The sequence below is a fragment of the Hyperolius riggenbachi genome, chromosome 1 (assembly GCF_040937935.1).
Source record: "Hyperolius riggenbachi isolate aHypRig1 chromosome 1, aHypRig1.pri, whole genome shotgun sequence".
NCBI lineage: Eukaryota > Metazoa > Chordata > Amphibia > Anura > Hyperoliidae > Hyperolius > Hyperolius riggenbachi.
The window spans coordinates 578319414-578345160 of record NC_090646.1 but is presented as its reverse complement, the minus strand read 5'-3'; the positions used below and the strand labels follow the sequence as shown (position 1 = coordinate 578345160).

Genomic DNA, 25747 nt, shown 5'->3' with positions numbered 1-25747 from the left:
GCTTTCAGACAGACCCACATAGTGCCCTCAAAGTGGGGCTGGTGTATTGTGTCCAGCCTGGACATGCGTGAGGGCCATTACTTCCTGTTCAAAGGTCCTGACTAGTACTAGAGTACTAGTCCAGGCCTACTAATAGGCTTTATAGCGGAGAACAGGGGGCAGGAAAGGGGGGGAAGGGGGGGCTGGACGAAGGAGACACCTGCCAAAGGATGCCATTGGTAACAAGTGTATGTTCTCCATTACACATTTGATTTTTTTGTCTCTGATTTTATTTGCTTATATGACTCTGTAATACCCTTTAAAGTGTACCAGAGCTCCCGAAAAAAAAAAAGATTTATACTTCCCTGGGGCTTCCTCCAGCCCCATCAGCTTGGATCGCTCCTACACCGCCGTCCTCCGATGTCTGCAGCTCCGGTACCGGGTCCCCGTCTTTTTGTTTTCGGGAGCTCTGAGTCCCTTTAAGGTAGCCATATACAATCCATTTATTAAAATAAGATTTATCAGATTACTTTATCAAACCTACCATACACCAATACATTTTCAAACCAACCAATTTTCCAGCACATCCAATCAGATTTTTATAGAAAAAACAGAATAATATTTTTTTTTATCAATCGAAAAAAAAAAGATTGTTTCAATGTATTTTCTATTCATTCGTTTTGGCCGAATAAACAGGAAAATCAAATTATTTAACAATGCCGTGTATAGGCACCTTTACTTGTACAAAGAACAGCACTTTAGCTCAGTTGTGGTATACATTGCTATATGTTGTGTATACTGGTAAGTAAAGGGTGTGAATGACTCCTGTGAGACCATGGCAAAGTATATGCTGCTCCACACGCTAGTCTTGGCCCTCTGGGATAAGCAAGCCTCTGTGTGATTGCAAGTTAGGCACATACAGTCAGTCTGATTAATGAAATGTGTGCTGGGCTTGCTTGTACCGTGCACTGACACCTTTCCCTTTTTATTATGCACTCTGTGATGCATTTAAACATTGTAAGTGCTGGAAGTAACCAGCCACCATGTCACATCTCTTCCCACATCAGAGCTTTATTAATGTGACAATGCCTGTTGGCTTTATATTCCTTTCATGGTTCTTACATTGTGTCTTGTGACTTAAAGTACCGTACAGGCACAGAGAACACAGGCTGTGCTGCCTCCCACCAATCACACATGTATATTAATAAACTAATCACACGCTGCAATTCACAGCACTGGGCTGACATGGCTTTGAGATCACATAGCTAGATGCTGCATTTCTAGTAATGAACATAACACAGGGCCAAAAAAAAAATGTCTTTTTGTTCTACCATTTAAGTTTTCATTTATTTTTCTATTTCAAAGATTTTATTGAAAATTTTGACAAGTAAGTAACAAACAGTGCAACATAGTCGCAGCCTTGCTGCATATCACAAGTACAGTATTCAAGCATACATTGCCAAAACACATGCACTACCGACATTAAAGGTACCTGTGTTATATTCACACAATACACAACATATAATTCAACAAGAGATTGTAGCACTGTAGTATAGGAACAAAGACCTAGCATACGTCTTAATTTGCACCCAAAAATGAAACAAATACTAACAGTCTGCCAAGGAACAGAGGAAAAGCATGTGCACCTTCCATCCAATAATGAATCGTGATGTATTCATCAAAGTTAAGCATACGTAGGTACAGATCGCCATCTTCAAACCACCAATTGTATTGGCATCAGGTACAGCTGTGGGAGTGGAGGTGGGTGGCGGTACTGGAGGGGGGCATGCATTCCACATCTCGTTGTGTTCCACTTTATGTTGAATAGTTATGAACCCCCTCCCAGAAACACTTGTAAAAATAAAAGTGACAATTTAAAAAAAAAAAAATTTCCTTATGGACTCAGCTTTTTGCTATGTATGTCATGAGGGCTTATTACTGTTATTTTAGCAAGTAAAAGCTTGTAATTATTGATGGGGTACAAAAACCCCCAGAAAATATATACCTTAATTTCCAAATAATACATTGTCCCGGCTATTACAACATTTAAATGATGTTCCTAGTACAAATAGGCAAATAAAATGTGTGGGTTTTAACTATAGCAGAATTTGAAAAATGGTGAATATTTCATTTTATTTTCCTTGTATTTCCCTATAAAATGCATAGAAAATAAACTAATTACTAAAAAGCCTCATTTATTATAGGAAAAAAAACAAGATGTAGATCATTTAGGTGTGATAAGCAGTGATAATGTTATGGCCAAATGCATAGGAGGCACACTGACAGGTGAAAATGGCTCTTGGCGGTAAGAGTAAAATAGCCTGTGGGGTTAAGTGGTTAAAAATAAGACCCTAAGGTTGAAGGAGGAAAACAGTGTAGAGGTACAAGAAGCACTTAGAAAAATATACATGGGGAGGAGACAGTTGGCAGTGGAAATCAGTTGACACAGAGGAGAGAAAATTGAATATCGAAAGAGGTCTGGCATGAAATGAGATGAAACTTTGCAAGAGATTAGAGGCTAATAGGCGGTTGGATGGCCTGGAGGAGAGAGAAGTTGGCTTTTTGAAGGCTGTATACAAGTTAAAGAGAAAGGTCAGCTGTACAGGATTCCAAGAACCATGTGCCATGCCTTCTAGTCACACAGAGAAAATCTTTAGCAGTTATAATTGGAAACATCTATCCTTGTCGTCATGTCAAAACCCGCCATACAGAGAAAGTGCAAAGGAGACCTTGAGCTACTCTAAATTATGCCAGAAGGAAGATAAAAGCATCTTGATGGACAGATTGCAGTGATTGCGTTGAGCACTTCCTGTCAAATGGCATTTAGCTTGTTTCTGGCAGATTAATCAAACACATGAAATGAATGGCAGTAGGGGCTGCCTGAAGTATTAATGCAGAATCTCAAAAGGGCCCTATTTTCTAATAATTAAAAACAGGGTTGGTCTGTGTGTTGACAAAAACCTCCACCTGGTAGGTCAGCAGTATAACTGTTTTGTGTTGTATAGTGGATATTTAGTTGGCAAAAACTTGAATAACCCGGTTGAATAACTGCAAGTTTGTTTCTTGCTCCTGAGGAAGATGAGGGAAAACTTGTATGTATATAGAACAGTGATTTCCCCTTGTGGTACTGTTATATATAAGGCATGTGATGGATGCAACAAGTGTAGTAAATAAGAACAGTGGCTGCCGCATGAATGCTTTGCTTATATATTTTTAAATCACGCCACTAATTAGCTATTGTAATGTTCCACCTAACACACTATGCACATCACCCCTGTTCACTTCCTTCCTGCCCAAGATTTGTTTATAACACCTCTGACTGTTCCTGTGTTATTATAGTCTAGGGCAGTGATGGCTAACCTTGGCACTCCAGCTGTGACAAAACTACAAATCCCATCATGCCTCAGCGTCACTGAGGTATGCTTAGAGCTGTCAAGAGTATTGCAATGCCTCATGGGACTTGTAGTTCCACCACAGCTGGAGTGCCAAGGTTTGCCATCACTGGTCTAGGGGAATCTCTTGTTTAAAGTTATTTTAAAATTGTTCAGATGAAATCACTGGGTTGAGTCTAATGCTGGGTACATACAATGCAATTTCCCATCTGAAAACCAAAAATCGATTCTTTTCTCAATCTGAAATAGATCAGACATGTCAGAAATAATCACCCGATTCCTGTCAATCGGATGGGAAATTGCATCATGTATTCCCAGCATAACTGCAAACCTGGGCAGGACAGGAGTTTATTTAGTAGGTGAGAGCAAATGAGGATGGTAGGAAAGTGGAAGCTCAGGTGGGAGCTTTTAACTTTAAGGAGAAAGTCATTGGATCAAACTTCTACCAGGAAGAGGGACATGTGCATAAAGCAAAGGCACAAAGTGAAGTTGCATAAAGCTGCCCAGCTCCTGCTCTCTGTTTGTACCAGTACTACCTGGAGGTCTGCTACTGTGAATGCGTCCTATATGGCTTTTGAACAATAAAACAATATCATAAATGGCGCTCACAAATGGTAATACAAACGGTAAAAAATGACAACGCTGAACATCAACACCAGGTGGAGGTAGGTGGAGCGATCCCTGCTTAGTGTGCTAAGCTAGAACAGAATTATAGCATGTGGGTAAAGCGCTCAACAGTTCAGAGTCTCTTATATTCAAAATCTTCAGCTTTTACTTCAAATTGCATATGGGGAAATGTAAGCCACAAGGCTCCCCCTGCCCCCCGTTGTGAAATGACTCACCCGATCCACTGGCCTCACAGGACCGTCAGCGCATCAGGGGTATCGGCCACCCCTCAGTCACCACGGCACTCACAGCTGGGCTCTTGTATATCCGTGCAGCTCACATCCAAAGAAAGATGCTTAACATAGCGTCAACGTGTAAGGGAACTGTCCCACTTTTATTAAAAGTTCATAGAATAAAACAGGAAACAGTGTCCTAATGCGGACACGCGGGCATATACGTTAAAGGGGGGGGGGGGGGCGTGCGGCTCTATTAATGCGTACCATCTGCAACAAAAATCCGCCTTATCCCTTACCCCAACAATGCGCCGCTAGTACAGAAGTCCGTGTGCCGACAGTCGCCGCGCCCGGTGACGTCACATGCAGCGCCGCTCCGTAGCTCCGCCCAGTGCATTTTGGTAACTCATCAGGGGCTACGGAGCCTTGGATACGGTGTGCTTTATAGTATCGCTTGCGGACGATCATACACATCATACGCATCATAGAGCCTCCCACTGCCCTCAACATAGGCAATTTATATAGCAACAGTAAAATAACTTTCAGAGTTTGTATAACACAGCTCTAAAGTATATCTTGATAGGCAATATACAAAAACTTAAAAAATAAATTAAATAAAAAAAGGAAAAGCAAGAACATATAAAACGCTATTATGGCACAATATATGATGTTACCACAAGATGGCAATATGGTCAATATGACATATATATAGAATTTTAATCCTAGCAAGATTCACATTTAACAGGCCATACATGTGCAACGTAGATTGTCAACAGAGACCTGTCAAGGCTAAATCAAGCCACATAAACCCCTCCCTAAAAAGGGGGCACATACAAGTGATACCCGTATGTAAAGTAGCACCGTTTTAAGCAGTGGCGCCATTCTGTGTTGTATTACAAAGTCAGCATAAGATATAGACTAGTGACGCCCAAAGCGCCAAAACACCACCCTCCACCTTCTCCTTTGGCGGACACAGATCAGGGATACTCGGAGCCATGCAGGCTAATCATTGCTAATATATCAATTTATGTCAATGTTAAGACCTGCAGGCTCCAGGCATCCTACTCTGTGTATCCACTGAGTTTCCATCTTAGATACCTCACGTTTGCAATTACAACCCCTCCAGTTCACCCTGACCTTCTGGACCCCACACATTTTAAGACCATTTACACATTTAGCATGGTGGGAAGAGAAGTGCCTCGAGACACTATGCTGTATGGCTTTTTAGTGCGGGTCCCTACACTGCTGTGTTCCAGGAAACACTCCTCCAAGGACTGCCCTTCTGCCACCCTCTTAGATCCATGCTACAAGGCCAAAATTACCAACCACTTCTCACCAAGTGAGTAATTTTCCCAGCTCTGCTACCCATGAAGGAAGAGTGGACAGCAGCACAAGCAACACTACCAACATCTAAGAGAGGTGCATATGATATGCAAAATATGCCAGTATTACAGTACTGTATACCATCTGAGAACTGGCCACAGCATTTGAAGAGGCTGTCCTGAGGACGTTTGTCAGGTGGATGCACATGAAAGAGACTCCTGTTGAGGACATTTGTCAGGCAGATGCCCATGAGATGCAAGCTATTTGCAGATTTTTAGTAACTGCAATTGTATTGCACATTTTAAAATATTAAAAATATTTTTACACTATGGAGCCCTCCTCCTCTCATTTGTTCTCTCCTTCAAGATTGCCTCACAGCCAGGCTTGAGGAGTAGCTGGAGTAGTGCACACCAACGCCAGCTTATACCCACTTTTGGAGTAGTGCAAGCAGGCTAGTCATTTTGTCACTCCACGCAAGAAAACCTGTGGTGCCTAACTAACCCCCCTCCCCCCCACTTCACCAGAAAATAAACATATTGCAGAAGCGTTTCACCAGAAAATAATCGTAATGCAGCAGCGTCTCACCAGGCAATACACGTATTGCAGAAGCGGTTCAACAGGAAATAATCGTAATGCAGCAGCGTTTCACCAGAAAATAATAATAATGCGGTAATGTTTCACCAGAAATTACACTTATTGCGGCAGCGTTTCACCAGAAAATACACGTAAATGCGGCACCAGTGCCCCTCTTCCCCCCATCCCCCTTTCCCATTAGTTCCCCCTGATACTTGCCTGCACCTGTAAGAAAAAAAATTCACTTACCTGCAGAAGACTCCTTTCCCGGCCTTCCTCCAGGACGCAGCTCCCACGATGATCTTCGTGCAGCAACTCCGGCTGCAAAACTCCTGCACTGACAGGCAGAGCAGGGCTACGTGAAAATGGCACCTGAAGCCCTGCACTGGAGATGCAAGTGGTCTCCAGTGCAGGGCTTCGGACACCATTTTCTCGTAGCCCTGCTCTGTCTCCCGGAACCCACACACTCTGCAGGCTGCAGAGGTGAGATTGCAGGCTGCGGCCAGCCAGCTCACTACCTGGTGACACACCATCTGGCAGGAGGATCACATATTATAGCTGGACACTGTGGTGCATTGGTCAGGGCCGGATTTATACTTTTTGTACCCCAAGGCCAAGTATGTTGTGGCTTTGATTTCTTGTGCAGCAGCGCCCCTCCCTTTCCATGTGCAGCCCCCTCTTCCATGCACTTCATCCATGCACTGTAGCCCCTCTCTTTCATTGACAGCTGCCTTGGACATCAGTTTCCCATTTTCAGCTTTCAATTTCATATGTAGCAACCCCCCATTTATGTTCAGGTGCCCCCTTGGGCTGCAGCCACCCAAGACCCGGGCCTTTGTGGCCTTTCCAGAAATCTGGCCTTGGCATTGGTGCAATTTATATAGTACTGAATAGGTGCTGATGATTCTTTTATATTACCTTTTTATTATTAGAAGTATTTTTTTTATTACTTTTTGGTACACAAATTGCTGTATATATATATATATCCTCTTGCCAGTGATTGTTTTGGGCAACAATTATTTAGTATCTATAAAGGCCTTACACTTAAAAAAGGTAGTAAATTTCCCTCCACCGATTTTATTGATTTCTCGTTTACTGGGAGAAAAGAGCTGACGTTTCTGACGCTCTAATCTACAGAGTTGTCTTATAATTGGCAGGAGGCGAATCCTGTTGTCATCAATCCATTGTAGCCAATCTGTTATCCAGCACAGGATCAAAATAATACCACAGCTCATACGTCATGCTCATAGTACACAGTGTGAGGCGCATCTGTAAACAAAGGAAAGTGCTTGGCGTAATAACGATTGTACTCCTTCCAAACAAGCGACCAGATTTACAGCAATTCTGGTGCCTGAGAATCATCAGCACGCATTGTCTTTGCATTTGTGATGTCAAGATGAGCCCTACAGCTGTGTGTCATTACATGGAGGAGATCATGTGAGGACAAGTCTTTTGTCCAACACAAAGCTGCTGGTGTCACAGATGTTCTCCATTATAGGATTCACACTGAAGAGTTTGTATTAAGCTCGTGGCACAAAAAAATAAGAAATCTGAGCCCCGCTTGTCACTTTTGAGGAAGAATAATGTTCAAGAAATACTTGATTTCAGTACATAGAGTGACTCCAGAGAAATGCATTCTGACCAGACTTATGCTGAGACCCTTGTCAACACATCTTCCTGAAGGGCTATTCTACCATTCCACTTTAGCAGCAGTTATCAAAGTGCAAAATACTTATATTTTATACTATGTCAGAGATCGTTTAATTTATGACCCATCCAGGGCCGGCCCTAGACTTTTTGCCGCCTGAGGCAAATTCAGAAAAAATTGAGGCAGGAAGTGGGCGGCGTTGCAGGAAGTGACGTCAGTGGAGCGCACGCTGGAACGCGGAAAAGGTGAGTCCTCCCCGCCCGTGCCTCTTACTATCGGCTGCTTCCTAACTATTTACAGCTGGAGGGGAGTGCAGATCGGGGGACCCAGGCGAGGGAGGGGGGGGGTCCGACCCCCCTCCCCACCGCTAGGCCCAATACCCCCGTCCTGCCCGCTACCCCTCCGGCTCGGCGGCCGCCCCCCCCCCCCGCACCCACGGACGGGTGGGTGCCGCCCCTAGAAGTTTGCTGCCTGAGGCGAAAGTTTCACCCCGCCTCATGAGCGGGCCGGCCCTGGACCCATCACATCTTACCTTTATTAGGGCTGGATTTACATCTTGGGAGCCTATAGGCACAAAAGTTTTGGTGCCCATAACTCCACCCTTCACCAAACCAACAATCCCGCAAGTCCCAATGCGAACATGGATTTGCCTGCCACACCCCAAGCGTGCTGGTAGTCCCCATTCCCTAACGGTAACCTCCCCCCCTTCTTTTGCATCCTGGAGCCATGCTGACTTCACCATTCCTGCAACATAGAGAGCTGGAAGGGCAAGTTGGGTTATACCGCCTATCCAGATCTCTATGGAACATGTGTGGAGTTGGGCAGTTCTGTCCAACTCGCCCATCCAGCTTTATGTGCTCCAGGGCAGGGGGACATCAGCATGGCTTCAGAATATCCTTTTGCTATCTGTTGACACGACCTCTTCATACTGTTAGCATATTTTGTTTGTACTCCATACTATTAAACCAGTTGGATGTATATGTAAACACCACAATGTAAGCCCAATGGCTGCATTAGATCTTCCATGTTCCAACACCATGAGGTGTGTCAATACATGTTTAAAGCCTGGTGCACCCACCCAGATCTTTCATTGAGAGAAAAGGTGGACTGTGCCATTTACTCCCAACATATTTATATTTGATCTTACATAGTTACATAGTTACATAGTTATTTTGGTTGAAAAAAGACATACGTCCATCGAGTTCAACCAGTATAAAGTACAACACCAGCCTGCTCCCTCACATATCCCTGTTGATCCAGAGGAAGGCGAAAAAACCCTTACAAGGCATGGTCCAATTAGCCCCTAAAGGGAAAAATTCCTTCCCGACTCCAGATGGCAATCAGATAAAATCCCTGGATCAACATCATTAGGCATTACCTAGTAATTGTAGCCATGGATGTCTTTCAACGCAAGGAAAGCATCTAAGCCCCCTTTAAATGCAGGTATAGAGTTTGCCATAACGACTTCCTGTGGCAATGCATTCCACATCTTAATCACTCTTACTGTAAAGAACCCTTTCCTAAATAAATGGCTAAAACATTTTTCCTACATGCGCAGATCATGTCCTCTAGTCCTTTGAGAAGGCCTAGGGACAAAAAGCTCATCCGCCAAGGTATTATATTGCCCTCTGATGTATTTATACATGTTAATTAGATCCCCTCTAAGGCGTCTTTTCTCTAGACTAAATAAACCCAGTTTATCTAACCTTTCTCGATAAGTGAGACCTTCCATCCCACGCATCAATTTTGTTGCTCGTCTCTGCACCTGCTCTAAAACTGCAATATCTTTTTTGTAATGTGGTGCCCAGAACTGAATTCCATATTCCAGATGTGGCCTTACTAGAGAGTTAAACAGGGGCAATATTATGCTAGCATCTCGAGTTTTTATTTCCCTTTTAATGCATCCCAAAATTTTGTTAGCTTTAGCTGCAGCTGCTTGGCATTGAGTACGATTATTTAACTTGTTGTCAATGAGTACTCCTAAGTCCTTCTCCAAGTTTGATGTCCCCAACTGTATCCCATTTATTTTGTATGGTGCTAGACCATTAGTACGTCCAAAATGCATGACCTTACATTTGTCAACATTGAATTTCATCTGCCATGTATGTGCCCATATAGCCATCCTATCCAGATCCTGTTGCAATATGACACTATCTTCCTGAGAGTTAATGATTCTGCACAATTTTGTATCATCTGCAAAAATAGCAACATTGCTCACTACTGCATCTACTAGGTCATTAATAAATAAATTGAAGAGCACTGGACCCAGAACAGACCCCTGTGGGACCCCACTGCTAACAGTCTCCCATTTTGAGTATGATCCATTGACCACAACTCTTTGTTTTCTGTCCATTAGCCAGTTCCCTATCCATGAACACAGACTCTTCCCCAGTCCTTGCATCCTCAACTTTTGCACCAGACTTTTGTGGGGAACAGTGTCGAAGGCCTTTGCAAAGTCCAAGTATATCACATCTACAGCATTCCCAATATCCATATTAGCATTCACTACCTCATAAAAGCTGAGCATGTTAGTCAAACAGGACCTGTCTTTAGTAAACCCATGTTGATGCTGAGAAATAAGATTATTTTCTACTATGAAGTCATGTATAGTATCTCTTAGTAACCCCTCAAATAGTTTGCATACAACTGATGTTAAACTTACAGGTCTATAATTTCCTGGATCAGATTTTTTGCCCTTCTTAAATAATGGGAAAACGTGGGCTGTACGCCAATCCACTGGGACTCTGCCAGTTGCAAGAGAGTCACAAAAGATAAGATAAAGGGGTTTATCTATAACTGAACTTAATTCCCTTAGGACCCGAGGATGCATGCCATCTGGGCCAGGTGCCTTGTCTATTTTTAATTTATTTAGTCTTGCCTTCACTTCTTCCTGCGTTAAGTATTTAATATTACAGTTAGAAGATTGAGACTCTTCCGCCTCTGTAGTTTGCAACAGTGCTGTTTCTTTTGTGAAGACAGAAGCAAAGAAAGCATTTAATAACTCTGCCTTACCTTGGTCATCCACCATTGAGTTCCCATCCTCATCCTTTAGGAGTCCTATACAGTCAACCTTTCTTTTTTTAGAGTTAATGTACTTGTAAAACTTTTTTGGGTTAGATTTGATATCCTTAGCGATTTGTTTTTCAGCTTCAATCTTTGCCTGCCTAATTTCTTTTTTACAATTTTTATTGCACTCCTTATAATTGCTTAGTGCAGCCTCGGTCCCCTCCTGTTTTAAGACCTTATAGGCATTCTTTTTCCTCTTCATTTTATCTTGCTTTTCTTAGAAATTCCTTTTGGAGATGTCATCCATGTAACTCTAAGATGACTGCAGAAAACAAGCAGCTACCAGAAGAGTGGGAGATGCTCCACAGTACGTAGCAGATCACCTGATCCTGCTAAACCCCTCCCTCTGTTGCTGAGAGGTTAACTGTTTATAGCCAACACTGCAACAACAGTTAGGGCTGGAACCCACAGGAGCGCTTTTGGCATCGTTTTGGCAGCGCTGCGATACGCTAGCACTTTGCCAAAACGCTGGGCTAATGTTAATGGATGGGGCAACTTCCACAGGAGCGTTTGCGTTTCCCAGAAACGCAAACGCAGGACCTGCAGCATTTTGGGAGCGTTAGCGCTTCAATGTAAAGTATTGAAACGCTAGCAGAAACGCGCAGCAAAACCTAAGAGCCCTTTTCCACTAGCCTGCGATTTGCGATTTGCTTCTGATCGCAAATCGCAAGGTACATTAAACTAATGGAAACTGCAGCAGCAATTTCCATTAGTGCGATCCGATTGCGATGCGATTTTGGTCAAATCGCAATCGTTGTCCTGCCGCGTTTTGTATGCGATTGAGCTGGACTATAATGAGTATAGTAGCTCAATCGCAATCGCATAGTGGAAATTGAAACGCGATTGCGATCGCGATCGCAGTCGCAATCGCATTTCATAGTGGAAAAGAGCCCTAAACTGAACGGTTTTGCTAGCGTTTTGCGGTTCAGCACACTGTAACAAAATGAAAAATAATTCACAGGACTAATCAGGATAAAAACGTGAAGCGAAAAACGCTACGCAACCGCTGAGCAAAAAAATACAATGTTGCAAAACGTGACCGAAAACGCATTAATCCGCTTGCAAACCGCTCAGACAAAACGCTAGCGGTAGCATTTCGCGTTTGCTGATTTCAGTGGGTTCCAGGCCTTAAAGTGTACCAGAGATGAAGCATTCCCATAAACACATATGAGTCCCATGCCGTCCTCCCACGGTCTGCCGTTCAGCCGCGATCAGCCCCGGTAACTTGCTCAGTGGTCCGCACAAGCACAGAAGACCCAGACTGGGCGCGACTGAGCAAGTAACTGGGGCTGATCACGCCTGAACGGCAGACCGCGGAAGTCGGCATGGGACTCACATGTGTTTATGGGGCAGGAGGAAGCCCCGGGTAAGTACCAAATCTTACTTATGCTTCATCTCTGGTTTACTTTAAGCAAAGTCTTATCTTCCTATCCAGTGTCTCCCAGCTCAATGAGTAGTGTAGCATTTTACTTAACTCTTCTCACACTTTGGGCTTTAGTCATTAAACCGTGATAACGCAAATATCACACCTTATCAAAGATATCACACCTTATCAAAGTTAACGCGACTTATCAGAGTAGCATAGCGAGCGCAACAAACCCTGCATCTGCATCTGCAGGAAAATCCTAATAATGTGTGAATTTTTGTAAGACAAAGTTGTTAGCATAGCTGCACCATGCAGTCATCACACAGGAGTTAATAAGTCTATCTTGTCCTGAAAACTATCTTAAAAGGTGTCACTTTAGGAAAAACTTTTTTTTATGCATCTAGTCCCGGTTTGCAGGACAGCTTACTTTCTCCAACCCTGGAAAACCAAAGAAGCAAAGTTCCGCACAATGGTATAAATCAGATAAATCCGACATCATGATTGCTGACATGTTTTGGACACACAATGATCCTTAAGGCTCATACACACATCAGACTATAGTCTTTGGAAACTGAAAGATCACAGACCATTCTTACCACCCTTCATGTAGTATGAGAGCCACACCTACACAGTCTTTTCTATGGAGCTGAACTCCCCATCAGAAAAAAATCTTTGCAAGATGCTGCACACACAGATGCTGTACAGACACAAAAGATCAGTATCTGCAAAAGATCTGTTCCTGCCAAAGATCCGTTCCTGCAAATTTCAATGATAGTCTATGAGATCTGCAGATCATCATACACACATGATTTAACTGACATGCATCTGCAGATCAGATCCACCAGGATGGATTTTCAGATCTGCGGATGATTGCTTGATCTGCAGATGAATGTCAGTTAAATCATGTGTGTATGATGATCTGCAGATCTCATAGACTATCATTGCAATTTGCAGGAATGGATTTTTGGCAGGAACAGATCTTTTGCAGATACTGATCTTTTGTGTCTGTACAGCATCTTTGTGTGCAGCATCTTGCAAAGATTTTTTTCTGATGTGGAGTTCAGCTCCATAGAAAAGACTGTGTAGAGTATGGCTCTCATACTACATAGAAGGGGGTACAATTGGTCTGTGATCTTTCATTTTCAGATCAAGCAATCATCCGCAGATCTTAAAATCCATCCTGGTGGATCTGATCTGCAGATAAATGTCAGTTAAATCATGTGTGTATGATGATCTGCAGATCTCATAGACTATCATTGCAATTTGCAGGAACGGATTTTTGGCAGGAACAGATCTTTTGCGGATACTGATCTTTTGTGTCTGTACAGCATCTGTGTGTGCAGCATCCTGCAAAGATTTCTGTCTGATGGGGAGTTCAGCTCCATAGAATAGACTGTGTAGGTATGGTTCTCATACTACATGAAGGGTGGTAAGATTGGTCTGTGATCTTTCAGTTTCCAAAGACTATAGTCTGATGTGTGTATGCACCTTTAGTCATAGCACTGCACCATAGTAATGCAAGCCTTTTATGTCATCATAGTCAGTGTGGCAATCTTCTATAGGCACCTTTATGTGGATTTACTTTACCTAGATTAGTCTCCAAGGCACGCCTTTCCCTGTCATGATCCTATCTCTGCCAAATACTAAATATATATATATTTATTTTACCAGTGTCATCTCACCCTGCTGGTTAGAGACACAGAATGTGCTGACTTATTTATACGGGGGCTGCCATCTTGCCTTTTGGAAATTTTGGATATTGGCATACCTACAGAGCTGACGTCATGAGTGACGTCACGCTCATGCGCAGAGAGTGCCCGGCAACAGGAGCGCGATCTAGGACGCGCTCCGCCGGGCAGCGCAGGCGTACTACTCCGGGTCATTGCGACCCGGAAGTAGTAAGAGGCCCAGAGAGGTTCGCCAGGCGAACTGTTCGGCCCAACACTATTTATAAAGCGCCAACATATTGGACATTAGTCGAACGGATCGAATCGATTATTTCCAACATGCTCGATTCGGATTTCGACCGTTTCTGCCGTCGATTTGCATGTTAAGTATGCCAAATCGACGGCAGAAACGATCGAAATCCGAATCAAGCATGTTGGAAATAATCGATTCGACCCCGGGAATCGAACGGGAAATCTCAACGTGTGTATCCAACATTAACCCTGCATGTTTTGTGGCAGTCCGCAGAGGTTGTTAATGAGCTCTGCTGAGACACTAATTACCTCACCTGTGAAGGGTTTTCTGAATAGCGTGCACTGTTGGGGTACTTGAGGACTAAGCTAAGTAACCCTACTTTAAACTATAGTGGTAAAACTGGTTTAGACACTCAGATATTGCTGTTCACTTCATAGAGACATAACAGCTTTTACATGAACAGAATTACAGCTATGGAGATGGAAGGTATGTGTGGAATCATTCTAAGAAATAGCTTTTGTTTGCAGGCCAGTTATTTACTTCAGATGCATTTTAAAGGGGAGCTTTACTGATTACAGCTTAATAAATTGTTATTTTTTTTTACAATATTCACTTATAAATTATTTAGTATATGTTTACACTTTTTAAATTTATTACCAAGAAATTGCAGTTGATCGGTTAAAAAGTTGATGGTAGTGGATCCATGTGTGACTAGCTTTATTGTACTTTTGTTTATTATTTATGCTGATAAAGGATACATTATATAAATACTGAGCCTCCATATAAATAGCGAGTACCGGTATATGGTAGAACTATTTGATCATTTCTTTGTGTCGTTGGTGCCATCTTGTGGACATTGCGTAAAGTGCATCAGAATGAATATTTGAACTCAGGAGCACAGGAAGCGTGCACACTTAGCGATAGAAATCACACACATGTGAAGACTAGAGAGAGAGCATTAACATCCAGTTAGATGTTTTTGACGCGTACATTTGAAATCGGCGCCGGTAGACTTGGGCGCAGGATACAGCGTTATATAGCTGATCCTGCTTCTGCACAAGTCCGGGCCGATTTAATTACTATTCCCCTTCCAGGCCGACATGGATAGTGGGGGAATGAAATAATTCGGCTTCCAGCGATTGCTGGAGGCCGAATTATTATGTTTTTAAGCAACTTCGGCTCTGTCTTCTGACGGAGCCGACGTTACTCACTGAGCGCTTCAATAGGAGTGATTCCTATTGAAGTCTATGGAGGCGCCGGCTGCGCCCAAATCTAGCAGCGCTGAAAAGCACTGCTCCGGTTTTTGACAGCTGTGCACTTGTTTTTATACAGTATTTAGCAGTTATTATTGATATATATTTGAGTTAATGGATAACAGCTGGCCAAATTTATTATATTAAAGCAGTAGGATCAGCCATACTATGCCAGGGAAAAAAAACACATATATAAGTAGGTAAATACTTGATCTACTTACATAACACATGTATTGCACTGTCCACGTTTTGATTTCAGTGAATGTTATATCGTAAATGATGAGAATTCTGTTAGTGGTGGGGGCCATGTCTTTTGCCCACAGTTAAAGCTAACTCGTGATGTCATTTCTGCCTTTTACTTTTTTTTTTGTCTCCTCCAATCGCTGAGTCGCCTCAGCCTTGCTTGTAAACACAAGTGATTAGGGGATTAGGTTTCAGATAAGCAGCTGGCAGGGAAATAAAGGGAAGAGGAGGAATAGATTATAGATAAAAAGAACCCCCAGCATGCAATTCTTTGGCAAGACTACTAAAGGGCCAGTGCTCCTTAAGTATGTGATAACTCCAAATCATAACAGCAGAAAAAGTTTTGAAAGTTTTGAATGCAGGAATAGCATCTTTATCACTTAATACACTCAGACCAGTTGCTGTTGAAATTTGATTTTTATGGTGACAATACTGCTTTAAGAATTGCACTACATGGAAAAAAAAAACATAACAAAAACAAATTGTGGTGTAAAGACCTGGCCCCACCTAATGTGTTGTCCTCTGCTCTTGGCAGAAAGCCACTCTATTACTGGTAGACACAAGGATCATATCTGTGGACTAGCAACTCCGATGTATAATTTATTGTGATTGTCACTTTAAGAAATGATTTGCCTATTTGGGAGTGATGCATTCATGCTAAACCACAGTTGCCTCACTTAAAGCTGAATCATTGCAAATGCTTTCTGTTTTAGGATGGCAAATTACACTCAGCGTTGTTTTTTAGTAGGAGGGCAATTCGATCTCTTTTAGCACCTTTAACTTTTCTAGTAGACTAAAAGTAACAATTGTTAATTAAGTAGCAATATGGACAGTTTAAAATAAAAAATATTTTTTTCTATCTAAAGTGGGCAGAAAGTGGCATAGTGGCTAGCGCTCTCGCCTTGCAGCGCCCGGTCTCCGGTTCAAATCCCAGTATGCATAGAGTTTGTATGTTCTCCCCATGTCTGCATGGGTTTCCTCCGGGTACTCTGGTTTCCTCTCACATCACAAAAACATACAGGTAAATGAAATGGCTTCCCCTTAAGTTGGCCCTAGACTATGATACATACACTATACGATACCTTTTACACTCCCACCAAGCAAGAACATACTCAAAATAAGTTTGATATTTCTTTTCTACCTACTTTGTAGTACTCTTCCAATTTGTTAGTGCTGAACAGTTATCTTTTAGATAACATAAAAATTATATACTATGAGAAAACTGAGGAGAAAAAATTAATTGGATAAGGGTCAACATGTAGCCCAGGGGCACAGACCCTATGATGGACACAATGGTACAAATCACCATGCTAACTCACAATGGCATTATTTTATTATTATTTAAATAGTGCAAACATGTCTGCAGCACTGTACAGATTATATTGTCTTGTCACTGAACTGTCCCTCAGAGGAGCTCACAATCTGATCCCTACCATAGTCATATGTCTATGGGCTTGATTCACTAAAGCGGGCTAACACTTAGCAGGACAGTGATAAGCCACTTTGCACGTGATATCATGCAAGTAAAGGTGTCATTATCACGTGCAGTCACTGCAGATCACGCGAACGGTATGTAGATAAGGAATTATTACTGTATACAGTACATTACGCGATGCACCATATTACATTAACTCACATGTTTCAGTGTTCTCCCCAGGCTCTTTTAGCCAGCTGGCATCAGCTGTCATCAGCTCACCTCCTCCTCTGCTGTAAGCAGAATTGTGCAGAGAAGAGCCGGCCCTGTATTTTCTCATCACGCCTCACCCGGCTACTTTTTCATGTCACCCGGCTGGAAAATATTTCTGGGGAGAACACTGTGTTTATGTAAGCACCATTGCTGATTTGATTGCCAAACTCTATTTTGATTGCGTGAAGCACCACAGCTTTCAATGGCATTCCGCACTTAGCGCGTGAAGAGTAACGCCGTTCACGCGATAAATTTAACACGCGAACCGTGGAAACTATTCACGCGCAAAATGCTTTGCGCACTCGTTTGCACATGCAAAGCCTTTACATGTGATAACTGAGTTATCACGCTTTAGTAAATCGAGCCCTATGTATGTATTTTATTGGTTAGGTTTGAAAATATCTTCTTAGAGAAATCTCAGGAGTAAAATTAATAGGCTATGCCCTGTTGTCTCCTGCAAGGAATAATACGTGAACTGTAGGACATTCAGATTTACTACCTTGGCTCTTATGTCAGATTATTCTTCTGCACTGAGTGTTTGGTGGGTGAGCTGTGTGTCATTTCATTGTTTCATTGTGGAGTCCATTGAGATTCTTAAAGGACAATTATCAAATAAATTGTCATTCTGTAAACCTCACATACCTATAGAGCTATTAGCCATTCACAGTAGAAGGCTTTTCAGAAGTCTCTTATCGCAGAATAATGCTGGGGATACACCGGTCAACCGGCGGCTCGATCAGCCGTCGGATCGACCCCAGCCGCGTCCGCGCGGATCGATTACCGCTCGCCCCCGCTGGCGCTTCCTTATCAGCACTCGATTCCCTGCCATTGTCCGCCGGCGATCGAGCAGGCGCAGTTCGAGCTGCATGATCGGGCCACCTCAATATTATCAGCTGGCCGGATCAGCTGGTCGATACATGGTACAGAAACGTACCGTGTATTCCCAGCATTAGTGAAGTAAGTGCCTTGTTTCAGAGCCCTGCTTCTTGAGTGCGCGTCGATACCAGGACTGTACTATGTAGATAGGTGCCACTTCTCTGTCCATTATTCATAGACAAATGATTTACTGTTTGTTTGTTTTTTGCCCTACCCACACATACTGCTTTCTCACAGATCATATGAGAACAGCTGAGAGATTTTTCAAGTACAGAGAAAGGATCTAAAGAGACGGACCCTTACTTTATTCCTGTTCTTGGATGCTTAAACCCACGATTCGGAATGAGCTCTTCCTGGCTTTCTGACTGTTCACTTTAGGGCTGTGTGAAGTAGAGACACAGGAACAAGGCACATAAAATGTGAAAAGATGAAAAAAAAGCCTTTGTATATTGTATTGCTGTTTGCTAGTAATTACTAGAAATATATGTGGCATTTAGAGTTTTAGTTAACTTTTTATAATTGTCCTTTAACAGTGTTTAGCTGCCTTTCTGTGCATGACTGTAAAATACATACAGAGCTATTTAAATACTGTCTTATTTGTTTCCTACTTGAAGGATTTTGAATTGTGTCATGAAGTAAAGATGAATGTAGTGAATTTGTTGGAAGATGTGTTGCGTGACCCGGATCTCCTTCCCCAGGAACGGAAAGCTGCAACTAACATATTAAGGTCAGTACTTTGTGCATAGCCTCTCTGGGAGACTGAAGATGAGTACACACTGTCCTGGGAATGTAAAGGGGAAAATAGTACCTACAATCCTACATACATACAGGGAACACCAATTTTCTGTCTACCCAGTTATACATATTTATTTAGATTACAGGATATAGAAACCAAGGCTACCTCTGTGTAATGTTTATCTCTACCTCTGTAACATACGCACATTAGAAACAGTTTGTTCAGATGCCGATTAAGATGATCGGTCTTGTGTTCTGGGTAGAAAGCCATGAAATTATGGGAATGCTATGCAAGTCCCATTGTGACAATATAGGCATATAGAGTAAGAAAACCCTTACAAAAAAGGCTGTACCAACAAAATATTAAAGAATATTAACAACCTTTATTACAACCTGATGCAGAACACGTACTATACAATCAAAAGCCATATAAATGTTAAGTCTAGCCCTGTGACATAACTTTCATGTATATTATACCAGAAACAGGCCCATTTCTAGGGCCCTGCGGCCTGTGCGGCCGCCCTGAGAAAAAAAGGGGGGGGGGAGCCACAGCCGCGGGGAGGGTGTATACACACTATACTTACTGTTTAGCAGGAAGTAAAGTGTGTATCAGCGGCTATGCAGAGCAGAAGACCAGCAGCAAGTGATTGCGACTGGAACGCAGGGAGGTGAGTTGCTGCTCTATATAATGCTTCCCTGTACTCACTCTGCAGTGTGCAGCAGAGGGGGGAGCATAGAGGGTAGCCTGGGAGAGGAAGGGAGGGAGAGGGCAGGCCGCCCTCCCCGTGGCTGACTCCCCCCTCCATTGTGGGGGGGGGGGGCACCTACCTATCGAACCTATATTGTGAGTGCCTACCTATCTAATCTATACTGGGGGCAGCTACCTATCTAACCTGTACTGGGGGCTTCTACCTATCTAGCCTATACTGGGGGCACCTATCTATTTAACCTGTAATGGGGGCACCTATCTATCTAGCCTATACTGGGGGCACCTACCTATATAACCTATACTGGGGGCAGCTACCTATCTAACCTGTACTGGGGGCTCCTACCTATCTAGCCTAAACTGGGGGCACCAACCTATCCAACTTATACTGGAGGCACCTACCTATCTAACCTATACTGGGGGCACCTACCTATCCAGCCTGTACCTGGGGCTCCTACCTATCTAGCCTATACTGGGGGCAACTGCCTATCCAACTTATACTGAGGGCACCTACCCATCTAACCTATACTGGGGGCACCTACCTATCTAACCTATACTGGGGGCATGTACCTATCTAACCTATGCTGCGGGCAACTATTCTGGCTACCTATATTGGAGAGACCCACCTAGCTAACCTGTACTGGGGGCACCTACCTATCTATCCTATACTGGGCGCACCTGCCTATCTAACCTATACTGGGGGCAACTATACTGGCTACCTATACTGGAGGCACCTACCTGGCTAACCTATACTGGGGTACTGGGAGCAATTATACTTGGGCACCTATGCCTGGCTACCTATACTGGGGGGACCTATAGCTGGCTACCTATACTGAGTGCAACTAGACCTGGCTAACCTATACTGCGGGCACGTATACCTGGCTCCACAGCGGGGGGAAGTGGTAGTGGTGGGAGGTGCGCAATTTTTACACCCACGCCCTGGGTGCATTTTAGCATAGAAACTGCCCTGACCAGAAATATACGGTAATCAAAAAACAGTATGAAGCGTTCCTATAGATCAAATCACCATGTCCCAGATATGAGATAGAGTATCCAGACTCAGGTTACGTACCATTATACAGTGAATCATATAATTAAATCTGCGTGCAATACTCTTCTGCTAAAGTGCATTCTAAAAGCAATTATATAGTTGTAAAAGAGGCACACCTATAACAACAACATAGTGCTCTGCAAGGTCCAACCAACCCGACACCACAGTAGAAAATGTAGCACAGCGTCCCCGTGAGCTGAATGGCACATGGAGACTTTTTATTACAATAGTTCTTTGTTGATAAAATGAACAAGCATGCATTCCTTCTTCAATGTTGGCTTCAATATCAAATGCCAGTTTCTATAAAGTCCATTGCAGCAATACTGATGAAAAAGTTATAGAACCATATAGATCAACACTCCAAGTTATCAGGGCCATTTTTAAGCAAAGGCATTTCAGGCCATTGTCTGGAATGCCATTGGTCCTGGGGGGCGACGCAATGCCCCTGATTAAGCCCCGCCCCCAAACAAAGCCACGCTTTCACGTGTGTTTGTGCCTCTTTCTGTCCCTTATAGAGCACATCCTATATAATAAAACCCTAATGCCCCTGCGTCCATCCCAGTGTCAGTGCTTTTTTGCACTGCGCATGTGCAGGGACAGACGCAGAGACACTGCAGAGAGCCGGAGGAGGACGGGGCCACAAGGGGCGGGCGGGCGTGTGCGTCGGGCATGTGCGCACACGAGCGGCAGTATTAGTGACAGACCTAGCCCGTTTTTAAACGCGCTACTGTAAGTCACTAGTGGTTTATATTTGTGTGGGTGGTTTTTTTTTTTTTTTTTTGGAGGCCTGGGGGGGCAGGACATCTTGCCTAGGGTTACAAAAAGGATGGAAATGGCCCTGCAAGTTGTGCACACATGTTGTGACAGACATAGGCCATCAGCTGGTTTGGGCGAGAAGTCACCCATTTTCAAGCTACATGTGCACTGGAACTTCAGAGTCCATGACCTGTATGGAGCATCAAGGCTGGAGATGGGGAGATGGATGCAGATCCTGATAAAGCTATGGCAGTACATTTGAGGTGATTTGTAGAAGGCAGCTGGACTGAGGGCTGGAGACAGATGCAGACCTTGATAAAGCTATGGCATTGCACTTGAAGTGATTTGTAGGAGACAGCTGGACTGAGTGCAGTTTGGCCAGCACATTGTTGGATGCATATTGTTGGATGAATACGAATATTGTGTTAGGGAAGATGCTTGCCTTGTATATTTAGTGTAAGCACTGAAATGTCTTTCTGTCTCCTTATATATCAGTGGCCTTTCTCAAGATGAACAAGATGATTGCCACCTTACTATGGAAGACATCATTGCCATGGTGGGTACACTGTTTAACACATATCTGTGTCTAGTCTTTTCCAGTAGTCCTATATTTATTATGTAATAATACAAACTTTTCTTTGATTTATTGTACTGTGGTGATGAGATTATGGATACTGAGAACAGACAGTACTCTTCACAGCTCTGGCTGTACACAGTACTCGGACATCTTATCTGCATCATTTTAGGTCTAGAAGTTATAATGCCTGGAGTGACACCAAAGTGAATCTGAGGTGAAAATAAACTGCTAAGATAAACTATTGTATCTGTCCTCCAATTCCTAAAAATTACCCCTTTTTTTTAGATATCTGTTGGTTTTATTATAAATCTAAACAAATACAAAGTAGACTTAATGTTTTATTGTCTCTGCTCAATGGCAGTCTATTAAGTGTCTCATAGCTAAAATACATGAAATGTAATCCCTGTACTCAGAAGTTGTTGAGGTTACGCTATTATCCAAAAAAGGTCCGACAAGAGAGAATTAGTCACTTGCGTGCCTGAAGGTTAACGCTTTCAGGCAGAAAAAGAAACTTAAAATATATATTAATACGTTTGGCACGGTACATACATATTTTATCTCATCATGTCATGTGTCACCTCGGGTACACTTAAAGACCCATACAGACGTATGTTACTTTCACCCAAAACGGACACTGTTGATCATTCTAGGTGACAGTTTGAGGAACGATAGCTGAATACATAACCTGTTCTCTTACAGCCAAGTAGCCTGTTCTGTTCTATGAAGAGGAGAGATCGACAACAAGAGGCACCAAGCTTAAGCCCCGCGAGAGGCGCTGAACAATAGTCGCCTCTTGTTTACTGTTGGTGGTGAATGGGGGGGGGGGGGGGGGACTGTACTGACAGTAGATTTCCATCTTAAAACTATTGTGAGCCATTGTATCAGGAGATGAAAATCTTTCATCTGTATACATTTCCCAGAGTACAGCCACAGCATTACATTTAATGTTGTGTTTTCAGCTTCTCTTTTCTTTGTGTTAATCTGCATCCTTCACACTGCACTTTCCTGTGTGTCAGAACATCATAATGCACTCATAGAGAATGTAGTGAGGGCTTGAGGAAAGCAATGCATGTGATGATTTTTTTTATGTTTAGGTCAATCACTTCACTAGGACTGTTTTAGGCTGGCATTCTTTCAAGTGAGGAAAGTCCATTGAGTGCATTACCTTATATGCTCGCGTATAAGACTAATTTTGCAGCACAAAAAATGCGCTGAAAGTTACCCCCTCGGCTTATATGCGAGTCAGTGGAGCAGAACGGATGTTAGAGCAGGTTTTGTTAGTGGCAGATGAGTGTAAGGATTGTGTACTAGTGATCCTGCTGTGTCCGTGCCCCCCATCCTCGCAAAATGGTGTGTAGAGTGCGCTGCTCAAGACTACCTGTGTCCCCTGGCTTGTGGAGTGGAGCGTGCAAGCAATGTGTCAGCAGTGCAATGATCAGGGATTCTTCCTGTGTGGCAATCACTGTGTCTCATATCTATGACACCATCTAGTGGCTTCTTGAGACACAGCTGTATTATCCTTGGGGCACTTCTGGCTATGGGGAGGGGGGGCTGTACTGGGAGCACATCTGGCTACTGTGGAGGGGGCTATAATGAGTAGGGGGTTTATAAGTGAGTAAATCACTATTTCCTGGTTTCTGAAGGAAAAGTGTGTACCTCCGCCTATATGTGGATCGGCTTATATGCAAGGGGTGTCAGCTTGCATTCAAATTTTAGAATTTAGATTAGTGTTAGCACATAATTTGCATCTGATTTGTATTCAAGGTATGTATTTAGCCCCAAGGGGCTGGACATATCTCTGGAGCTTTTACTTCACTTGCAGCCTGTGAGCGCTGCCCATTGCTTGCTGTCTTATATGCAAGTATATACTGTATTTACAAAAGGTATAAAAACAAGCAGCATTTTTGAAGTGTTACACTTTGCAGTCTGCTTGAAGCCTGTGGAGATGCAGCCTAAGTAGCTAAATTACAGAGACATGTAGAAAAACAAAATAAAACATTTAGCTTAATTTGGCTACACACCTTATTTCAAGGAGCCGTGTCACTGAGACATGGGACCTAAATAACAACTGTGTCTGGGAAAGATGGATAGAGGAAGAGAGCGTTCTCCACACTTGTAAATACTCTTTTCAGCCTTATGTCTTGTTGTACATACGTATGAGATACGTCACCCGGCAGGTACTTAATCCCTTGGATGACTCTACAGATGCATACCTGGCCTCTTGCTATGCGGGGGAAGAGAGCCAATGTTATGCACGAGAATCATCACAGAACAGGCAAAGTGAGGAGAAAAGTGTTCTCAACCAGCACTCAGCCGATTCAATCCACCAGGTAGACTGCACACCGATGTGCTTAGGGGGATTGGGGGCCTCTCTATGTAAAAATTTAATCAGGGTTCAATCTAGCGTCTTACATAGTTACATACTGTCACGCTTTTACCTGGCAGCGACTCTGGGAACCACCACAAACGGCCGGCTTCTTTCTCTCCTCACAATGGCTCCCCCAAAGGCCGTACATGTCTTGCTCTGCCAGATGCTCCTATACGAGGACGCCCACAGCCCTGCACCCATCTTATGCAGTGCTACTAGCCGCTGGAGTACAATCTTCAAATAAAGTGGTCAATTAGTCACTTCCTTGTTTTAGCAGCAGAGGCTGCTGGGAATTTTAGTTCTGGCCTGATTAGGCCATAGGATATATAAGTCTGCCTCTCCCAGAGTCCCTCGTCCATGATAGCAAAAGCTGTCTTCTGCTACTCCGCTGGGTGTGATTATTATTGTATTAGTATTGTGTGTATGATCTTGGTTTGCCTCTTGACCATGTTATTGGACTGATGTCTGGAACTGTTTTCAACCTGATATTGCCTCATCCTTTGGTACTGATCTACCGTTTATGACCCTTGGATCTGATCACCCATTGCTGACCTGGGCTGTCTTACTTCCCTGCCTGTACCTGCCTAGTGTGGCTCTGTTGGTGCCACTGTCTTGCCCACTTTAGTTCCTATACCTTTAGCACATCAAAGCTTGGGTGTAACCGGGTGCTGGGATGATGCAAATCATTCTTTATTGGCCCTGGAAAGCCAAGCATACATACAGTGGTTTGCAAAAGTATTCGGCCCCCTTGAAGTTTTCCACATTTTGTCATATTACTGCCACAAACATGAATCAATTTTATTGGAATTCCATGTGAAAGACCAAAACAAAGTGGTGAGAAGTGGAACGAAAATCATACATGATTCCAAATTTTTTTTTACAAATCAATAACTGCAAAGTGGGGTGTGCGTAATTATTCAGCCCCCTTTGGTCTGAGTGCAGTCAGTTGTCCATAGACATTGCCTGATGAGTGCTAATGACTAAATTGAGTGCACCTGTGTGTAATCTAATGTCAGTACAAATACAGCTGCTCTGTGACGGCCTCAGAGGTTGTCTAAGAGAATATTGGGAGCAACAACACCATGAAGTCCAAATAATACACCAGACAGGTCAGGAATAAAGTTATTGAGAAATTTAAAGCAGGCTTAGGCTATAAAAAGATTTCCAAAGCCTTGAACATCCCACGGAGCACTGTTCAAGCGATCATTCAGAAATGGAAGGAGTATGGCACAACTGTAAACCTACCAAGACAAGGCTGTCCACCTAAACTCACAGGCCGAACAAGGAGAGCTCCGATCAGAAATGCAGTCGAGAGGCCCATGGTGACTCTGGACAAGCTCCAGAGATCTACAGCTCAGGTGGGGGAATCTGTCCATAGGACAACTATTA

At 43.2% G+C, this 25747-nt stretch overlaps 1 protein-coding gene across 1 annotated transcript in view; it reads left to right on the top strand.

Annotated features, from left to right (window-relative positions):
• The window catches only part of RASGRF2 (Ras protein specific guanine nucleotide releasing factor 2), a 346737-nt gene that overhangs the window by 285650 nt on the left and 35340 nt on the right, over positions 1-25747 (top strand). The window contains exons 19-20 of the mRNA XM_068247973.1: positions 18780-18892; positions 21909-21969. Of these exons, the coding sequence (XP_068104074.1) occupies positions 18780-18892; positions 21909-21969 (174 nt within the window). The remainder of the gene's footprint in view (positions 1-18779; positions 18893-21908; positions 21970-25747) is intronic.